This window comes from Gossypium hirsutum, chromosome A09 (genome assembly GCF_007990345.1).
Source record: "Gossypium hirsutum isolate 1008001.06 chromosome A09, Gossypium_hirsutum_v2.1, whole genome shotgun sequence".
Classification (NCBI taxonomy): Eukaryota; Viridiplantae; Streptophyta; class Magnoliopsida; order Malvales; family Malvaceae; genus Gossypium; species Gossypium hirsutum.
This window is the reverse complement of record NC_053432.1, coordinates 67947917-67957600: the sequence shown is the minus strand read 5'-3', so window position 1 is coordinate 67957600 and position 9684 is coordinate 67947917. Positions and strand designations below refer to the sequence as shown.

At 32.4% G+C, this 9684-nt stretch overlaps 1 protein-coding gene across 2 annotated transcripts; it reads left to right on the top strand.

Moving 5' to 3' along the window:
- Positions 1–2164: 2164 nt before the first annotated feature.
- On the top strand, positions 2165–7084 carry LOC107889267 (proteasome subunit alpha type-3). 2 transcript variants are annotated; one of them, XM_016813634.2, is made up of 11 exons: positions 2165–2382; positions 2831–3292; positions 3394–3708; positions 3808–3847; positions 3954–4037; positions 4159–4232; positions 4345–4516; positions 4641–4687; positions 5271–5336; positions 5829–5919; positions 6691–7084. In XM_016813634.2, the coding sequence occupies exons 3-11, from the start codon at positions 3605–3607 to the stop codon at positions 6760–6762; spliced, it is 750 nt and encodes a 249-aa protein (XP_016669123.1). In that variant the 5' UTR covers positions 2165–2382; positions 2831–3292; positions 3394–3604; the 3' UTR covers positions 6763–7084. The 2 variants fall into 2 exon arrangements, with proteins under 2 accessions (XP_016669123.1, XP_040932442.1); XM_041076508.1 differs by having other exon boundaries at positions 2207–2382; positions 2831–3708.
- The last annotated feature ends 2600 nt before the right edge of the window (positions 7085–9684 follow it).

Here is a 9684-nt window from a genome sequence, read left to right as displayed (position 1 = left end):
AATTTGGTTATTTTAATAAAAGATTTGCGATTTACTAAAACAATGACTCTGGTCTACGAAAATTTTAGAAAAATAGGCTCGGGAGTCGGTTACGCATGAGGAAGGATTAGCACCCTCGCTACGCCAAAAATTGGTACCAAATCAATTAAATACTGTCCTTATGTCTAAAATTAAAAATGTTTTTGAAATGTGGTTTTTTTTATAACAGTTGAATAACCCGAGTTGATTGTCAAAAATCTTCTTGTTCGACGTCCGCAAATTTATAATTTGAAAATCACGAAAGGATGCTCAACTATTTAGTCCAACGAAAAATCGAAACCCAGCACAGTAGGGCACGATTCTTCGAATTCCCAAACATCGATCATTGCCTCACTTTGGGAAAATACGAGTGAAATTCCGGAGAGATATTCGATTATTTTGGACAGACAGGAGATTGCAACCCAGCACGATAGGGCACTATTCCCCGAACTGCCAAACATCGAACACTTCTTTCGTTTTAAAGGGTTTTTAGAAAACGTGAATGAAACTTCGAAGGGATCTTCGATTGTTTAGGGCGAATGAAAAAGCGCAACCCAGCACGATAGGGCACGATTCTCAAATCGCCAAACATCGAACATCCTTTGTTTTGAAAGGTTTTTAATAAACATGAGTGAAAACCTAAAGGAATATTCGATTGTTTTGAGCAAACGAGAAGTCACAACCCAGCACGATAGGGCATGATTCCCGAATTGTCAATCACCGAATATTGCCTTCATTTTAAATGATTTTTAGAAGACATGCGTGAAATTTTGGAGGGATATTTGATTATTTTAAGCAAACGAGAAATTGCAACCCAGCACATTAGGGCACGATTCCACGATTGCCAAATATCAAATCTCGTCTTCGTTTTAAAGAATTTTTAAGTGAATACTTATAAACTAGCTTAAAACGTATTAATGCATTTTTTGAAATGAAACAAAATTAATCATAAAATTTAGATTTTATAAAACCACATTTCGAAAATCAAAAAGAAAACGATGAATGGGGTAATATGTACATACGAGACATGGTCCATTAATAAACTAATAATTAAGCGGGACTAATCAAAAAAGGTAATACGATTACAAAAATGCATGGAGAATAATTACTATAATAATACAATGACAAAGATGATAATATAACAACCATTCAAGCAAAACAATACATATGATAGCATGCCACAATAATATTCATCGTATGTTATAGAATAACCAATACAAGACATAAAAATAATATAGCAATTAGAAACCAATGCGCTATAAAATAATTTTAAAATATTTAAATAATAGGCTATATAAAACATAAAAGCCATATAATGTAAAAAAAATTCAAAAATAACTTTAAAATTATCTAAGGGAGTTTCTAAAAATAATTTTGTATACATATATAAAGAGAATGAAAAAGTCATAAAACAAAGAGTATTTTAAAATAAAAAATCTATTAAAGTAACAAGTATATCGACATGTATACCTATGAATCAAATACGCTATAAAAGGTACATGCAAATTTGTATAGAAATGATAATGTATATACATGCTTAATAGTACATATGAATCAAATACATGTACTAATATAAATAAATCCAAAATAACTCAAATCCTATGCCAAACACATGCAAAGCATATTTGAATAATAAAGAAATACGTTAAAAATGCCAGGATATATATAAAGACAAAAGCCAGTATATGCATATAAAAATATATTGACACTATTATAATATATACATACATATATAATAATATAAAGGAAACAAATATTTAAAATGTATAAAACATGATGTTCACATTGTTAAGAGAAAACAGTTTATAACAATGGAATAGCCATGACCTAAAATTAAAAAAAATAATTAATTAAGAACAAACAAAAGGGCTATGAATTAAAGGACTTAATCAAAATTAAACTAAAAACAAGAGAGGAAAATTAAGAAAATGGACCAAATGAAAAAAAAAGGGACCAATGCGCGAGGCGCGATAATGCAGAAGGATCTAAACTGAAAATATACTGGTCCTCACAATGCAGCATTAAAACGCGGACTAAATTACAAATGCGCATGAATTAAAGAGCCAAATTAAAAAAGGGCCAAACAAATAAGGTGCAATTGAATATTCGCACAAAAGGAAGGATTTAATGCAAAAATTCCCCACTCCTAATGAAAAGACGCAGACTTATTTTAATGCTGAAACACTTATTACCATTTACTTTTCTTTCAAAGCACAAGTAACCTTTTAATTTAAAAAAAGAAACAGAACCCTTCACTCTCTTTGGGTTCATTAAGCAACCGCCCAAACCACATCAATTTGATGGCTGACGGAGCACGAACGAGGGTCAGATCTTGCTGAAGAATGCCTCGCCCACAAAGATCCGGTAAGAGTACTCCTTTCCCCTTTTTTTTTTAAAAAAAAAACTTTAAAATCCTATACTATTCTGTCAAAAATAAGGCGAAATCCGACGAAGAGTAAGAGAAAACAACCCTAGCCCGAATCACTATATTCCTGAGACATGAGGGCTTTCATCGGTGTTGTTTCAAGTATCCTTTTCGTTTTCTATGCTAAAATAATGCAAGCAAATCTATGGAAAAGAGGGAAAGATTTGAAATCACCTTTAGATAACTTTTTTGATTTCTTTTCTACTATTTAGAATATGTATTGTAGTGTGCGTATCTCGTCCCCCCCAAAAAAAGAGAGACTTTACAATCGAAATACACAGGGCTTTATAGCCAAAATCCCAAAAAGATCAAAACATAAAAAATAAAAAATACAACTTTTCTTTGTTTTTCTATTTGCTACTGCTGTGGTTTGTCTGTTCTTCGCAGGTACGGGGTGCGTTGGCATCGTACGGAGGCTGTGCTGGCGCGGGCGTGGCTGCTGGAGGGTACGGAGGCGGTACGGAGGCTGGGGCTGCTGCGGCGCAAACAGATTGCTAGGGTTCTGCCCTATTTTTGAATCTTGGGCCACTTGGGCTGATATAATTTGGACTAGTTTTATTAGTTTTGGGCTATGGGTCATGTAACTGGGCTATGGGGTATTGGGTTTGTGACTTGGGTCTTGGATTTTAATTTTGGGTTTAGGGTCATGTACTAATTTTAGGTTTTGGACTGCAATGATTTGGTTTGTAAAAGGATACTAAAATGGGCTGTTTGTGTTTTAAACTTTTTGTTTATTGATTTATTTTATATTTTGTTTTGGTCTTTTGTGTTTGTTTGGGCCGGGCAAATTTAGCCCACTACATTTGGTATTATGCCAAAAAAAATTAACAACCTAATGAAAACTTTCAAGTAAGTCATTGACCATTATATAACTTTTTATACCTAAGTGACCAAATTGTAAATTTAGTTTAGTGACATTACGTATAATTTCCCTTTTCTTAATTTAACAGAGGGTTGGGGAGGTGAAGGTTCTAGCCCGACCCAATACTTAGGGCTTTTGTGTGGCGATGGGGGGAGGTTCAGTGGATGGATTAGGCCCATTCCCATCGGTATGTCTTGAGAAGAAAGAAAAGCTCCAATATTTATATAAAAAAACAAAAGCAGCAAAAAGAGCAAAGTATTTTAGTGGTGGGGGAAAAGAGCAGAGAAGAAGAAACAAAGATGAGCAGCATCGGAACTGGTTACGATCTCTCTGTCACCACTTTCTCTCCCGACGGACGCGTTTTCCAGATCGAGTACGCCGCCAAAGCCGTCGATAACAGCGGGTCTGCCCTTCTTATTCTTCTATCTTATATATCTCTTTTAGGGTGTCAAAATTCTAATTTTGTTTTCAAAAACATATTTTTCTCCCTTTTTTTTTGCAGAACTGTGATTGGAATTAAATGCAAAGATGGGATCGTTATGGTAATGTTTTCTTTTCCTTTTTTCCTCATTTGCTTATTTTGATGAACAAAGAAACTAGCGGCACCAAATATTTGGGTGTAGACTAAAATGGCTGTTACTATCTCAGGGAGTGGAGAAGCTGATAGCATCAAAGATGATGTTACCTGGTTCTAATCGTAGAATCCACTCGGTTCATCGTCATTCCGGCATGGTATTCATTATTCTTTCAGCTTTATCTTTAAATCAGTGGCATCTTTACCCACATTTTTCAATGTTATCGTTTGGGGCTCTTACCACCTTTTTTCTCGTTGATGTTCAATTCTATAATTCAGGCGGTGGCTGGATTAGCAGCTGACGGGAGACAAATTGTGGCCCGTGCCAAATCTGAAGCTACTAATTACCAAAGGTTTTTGTCCCTCTTCTTTAATTTATTAAGTTTCAGTTCCATAAGTTCAGCTTTAAATTTACCTGTTATGTGTCCATGTAATTATAAGTTTCATTTGTTGGTGTTTGTGAAGTGTGTATGGTGAACCCATTCCTGTCAAAGAACTTGCTGAACGTGTTGCAAGTTATGTGCATTTATGCACCCTTTACTGGTGGCTCAGGCCCTTTGGCTGTGGGATAATTCTCGGAGGTTATGACAGAGATGGTCCCCAATTATATATGGTTGAACCATCTGGCATCTCCTATGTAAGTCCCAATTAGAGTTTCTTTTGTTTCTTTCCGTGTCATTACTATGTTATCTGTATGCCATTTTTTCACTAGTCAATAATGTTGTTCATGTTTTCCGTTTTGCTTGTTAAAATTTATGTAGAGATATTTTGGTGCTGCAATTGGGAAGGGAAAGCAAGCTGCCAAAACGTAAGATATAGTTATAAGTTTATTTCTTTCATGCTGTAAAACTTGGAGGAAAATTGATAAAAATCATCTGTTCATGCTAGCTAATTAAATGAACTAATTGGAGCATTGAATGTTGTGAAACATTTGTTTTTGCCAACTATTTTAAGCTGGTGGAGTTCTTTCATGATTTTTATGCCCAAACCCTTTTTTGCCAGATGTTTTACATCCAGCTGAAAAGCCTTTGGTGGGATTTATTCATTTTTTCTCTGAAGTCTAATCTGCAAAATATTTCTGGCATCCTTTAATCACACATGGTTTCCCTAATTGATCCATCTAGTGGCTTTAATTCCAAACTTGCATTAGAAAATAGAGAGAGAAAAAGGAAAGATGAAATGTTGAAGTGGATGTATAAAAAAGGAAACATATCCTTTGTATATTGTTTCATTACTTGCCAAGTTGTCATTGGTCCATGAGTACTCAAAATCTAGCCAACACAACTTTGATTCTAAATTATTTTGCTGGCTAATAAATCATTTCTCTCAGTAATATTAATACTAATACTAAACAACTAATAAGGTTACAAATGCATGGTCTACGTGGACAGGGAAATTGAAAAGTTGAAGCTGTCAGAAATGACCTGCAGGGAAGGGGTTATTGAAGTAGCCAAAATGTGAGTTTGTCTATCTTAATTCCTTGCAGTTTCTGTTTTAATGAACTTGTTAGGAATCTGTTGTGTTATTGGTGGTTCATTGAAGTTATGTATATTTTTTCAGTTTCCTTTCTTACCTTTCAAGATGATTGCTTATATCTTCTTTTCTGAATGTTAATGATTCTTCTTTCTTTTCCTGCATTAAGTGGCAATCTAGAGAACATGCTGATGTTCCTTTTCCATTATTTTATTTATTTATTTTCCGTAATGTTGGTCTAGTACTATGACAAGCCTGGTGCTTGTGCACGATATCAAACATATTTATAAGAATGTTGGTTGAATACTCTGCTGGGAAATAACCAACAATCATGACTAAGAAACAAAATATCTGTGGTGTCAAGCAAAATGCTGGAATTGTATTTGTTTACATTTACAATGAATATGCACAGTATCATTTTCATTTCTCTGAGAATGCATGTATAAGATTTCATAGTTTGAGTTATCATTGAGCAGCATCTACAAAGTACATGATGAAGCGAAGGACAAGGCCTTTGAACTGGAAATGAGTTGGGTCTGTGATGAGTCAAAGCAACAACATCAAAAGGTAATTCCTGATACCCATTTTGGACATACATTACTTTCTGCCTTTTTGCTAGCTTCATCGACTAACAGCAATTACATGCAGTCGGCTATACGAATTGAATATATTTGTGTTTTATTCAGTTTCTTATCTTTCAATGAGCGTCTTGTATTTCATGGAAGCTGGGGACATGTAATCCTTATGATAAAAGCCACCTTTGTTTCACTCATGGATGGTTCTCATAAGAGATTCCCTGCATCTCATAAGATTCTTGTTCTTGAAATTCTGCACTTCTCCAAACTCAGAAAATTTGGGTTGCTTATTCCTTGGGGCAAATACTTTCGTACATAGCCATCTTACATGGACATTTATAAACTTGTCTGATATGCCAAAAGTGATGATATAGTTTTTTTTGTTTTTTACTTAATCTATTGCATGAGGCTTTCAATTCTAATCACATTTTGCCACTTCCCACTTTTTGTTCTCTCTTCATAGCCTGACAAACTATAAAGTTACTATGTTGAAGGAAATAAACAATGTTGGTGCCATGATCTTATCCACTTCTTTATCTTATGCATAGTTTGATTTTCGTGCTTGTTTCATGCGCTGGAATCTGAATTTTATCGACTATAAATGGTCATTAGAACCATATTTAAAACGAATGGATAAATGTAAAAGTTCTTTATTTTCTGCAGAATTTAGTTGTCGTTTGGAAATTTTATTGCAAAGTCCTTGATCAGTTTTCTTTTTATATGCTTTCCATCTGACGACTTTCGGCACTTCACAAAATTTCAGGTTCCTGATGACCTTTTAGAGGAAGCCAAGGTTGCAGCTAGGACTGCATTGGAAGAAATGGATGCTGACTAATGATTTTACCGGAGACAGAATCATCTTGTTGTCTTATGTATTTCGATCTTCACCAAGTTCCCAATGTTATGGACCGTCAAAATTAAAAAAGGAGTGAGTGCCTGATTAAACAGGGTCTTTCTAAGATCATATGAGCAGCAGGCATTTGGATGAGATCATGGATTCAAAAAACCTTGGAACTGTACTGTAGATTTTTTAGGCATCACGTAGACTTTGCCAGTGGCAACTACTGTGAAGGTTGTTGAGAAACATCTTTCTAGGTTTGGTGTGTATACCGCTAAACAATATATTGCTTTTACAGGGGCTATATTTTCGAAGTCAATTTGAATGGTGTGGTACTAAGACTTAGGAATGAGCATTCGATTGATTCAGTTTTGAAAATTGAACAAATTTGACGAACTTGAACCAACTGAAATATGAACTTGAAAATGGAATAATTGAACAATCTCGAACCAATTGAGACCAAAATCTGATCAATGGCCAGGTGGATCTAATCGAATTGAAATTGATTGTTTGGTCCTAGGTATATTGATAGTTAATTATTGGTAACTTTACAATTATTTTTTCACTGAGTAATCCAAAAATTAAATGGCTGTTAATTCATAATCATGATATGTATGACATTTTTAACAGCAACTTGAATCTATGTCATATTTGGAGTGATAAACACCTAACACAAAAAAAGCTGTAATAATAATAAAGATAAGCAAATAGTAAGAACAAAGATGAGAAAATGGTAAGACCCAAGATGGTATAATTTTTTTCTTTTAATTTGGATGCCTCAAGTTTATACAAGTTTATTTAAAGGACTTTAACTTATAGGTTACAAATACATAAATAAGAAAATTAAGACACCCTATAAATTTTATGAGAATTTTAAGAGTTGGAAGGTCTTCCACATAATTGTTTAGGGTTATAGAGTTGAGAGGACATTCACTTATGAAATAATTACAACACTCTCTTGTGAATATCCATTAACGAAAATGTGTCTCGTTAAAGCCTTACTAAAAAAAAAACTTTAAGGAGATTAAAACTTGATAAAGGAAAAAGAGTACATAATTTCTCATTATACTTTGTCTCTTTTAACACTTTTAACAGAAAAGCCCCTTATTGAAAACATTACATTACCTCTTTGAGTCGATGCATTCCAATCTTGTATACTACTTTTTTCAAATGTTACAGTTTGCAATTCATTTTGATGTAACTGTCACTCAATTGATTTGCCATCTTTTCTTGTAGAGTTAATTCACATATCTTATGGATATGTTGGGTCAACAACCTTATCCAAACACACTTTCGGCTTGCTCCATACGTTGTAATTACTCAATAAAGGTCATGATATGACTGTATCCCCATACGTAAACAAATAATTTGTTTCAGATCAACCTTTATGTGAATTCAATTCAACATTAATATAGCCAACTAATAGAGATCTTGAATCAATTAGAATAAAATAACTCATACTAATGGTTCATTTAAGATATCTAAATGCTTTAATTCTATTACAATGTCTACATGTTGAATAAAAGTTAAATCTTGCTAACCAGCTCATGAAAAATAATATATTAGGTTGCGTGTTGTTTGCAAGATACATTAATGCTCTTATGATACTAAGATATAGTACTCCAGGGTCAAAAAGTTTTTCATCATCCTTACAAGGAAAAAATAGGTCTTTATTCACATCTAGTAATTTTACAACCATCAAAGTACTCAATAGATATGTTTTATTCATGTAAAAATTCTTTAAGATCTTTTTTGTATAAATTGATTAATGGACATAAATTCCATCATTAAAAAGCTTGATTTTCAGGCTGAAACAACTTTATTTTCTCATTTTAAATTCTCTCTTTAAATAATTAATTATATTTTGAAGCTTTTCAAGAATTCAAATAATTTTTAAATTGTTAACATAAACAACCACCCTCACAAATTCTAATTTGCTTATCTTTTTCAATACTTTTATTCATAATTAGTAATTGCTAAGAGGAATTTTAATTTAAAATTCAAATAACTCAAAAATGAAATAATGAAATACACCATTATGACTTGAAATTCAATATGTTTGATTCACTTGTACTAAAAAATTAATATTGTTAGTGTATGGGGATAAAAATAAACTTAAGATAAATTAATTGGAGGCTTCAAGCCATGTAATTGTGCTAATATCTTTAAGATTCTATTCGTTTCCATCTATACTTTAGTGTGCAAAAGAGTTATTGACAAATGAACCACGAGGATACAACGAAGTCCAATAACTATTTACATTTAGCACTGACGGAAATAATCCACTTAGCATTGAGCGAAGTATAGCAAGAGTATCAATTTCTATAAAAAAAATTACAGTAATTTTTTGTAGAACAATATTTGAATATAAAAGATGGTGGGAGAATAGAAAGAAACTTTGTTTCTATAGTTTTTGGTTGTTGCCGTACAAATGAAAATTCACTCCTATTTACAGGAGTTCTCATATCTCTTTACAAATACATAATTATTCAAAATGCTTATTTGGATAGTCACAACCATTACCAATAAACTTATCTATTCAATAGATATATACTTGAATAGTTATAACTATTTGTTAATTAACCAAGTAACATAACTTTCTATATATAGTGTCACACCTTATCACCATTAATTGTGATAACTCTTGGTTATTTTTAATCTTTCATTTTCAACTATTGGAAACATTCCAACAATCACCTCCATTTTCAAAATATCCTAAATATTGATAATTTTCAAATATATATATAAATAATCTATATATATATAAATCCAAAAGGTTATTAATATATAAATAAAATATTACTAAATTAAAAAAAAACTTAAATTTGTTAAATTTTAATATATTACTTTGAAAATATATAATGTCATTAAATTTTAAAATATAATTAAAAATATATAATGTCAATTTTGCCTTGATTA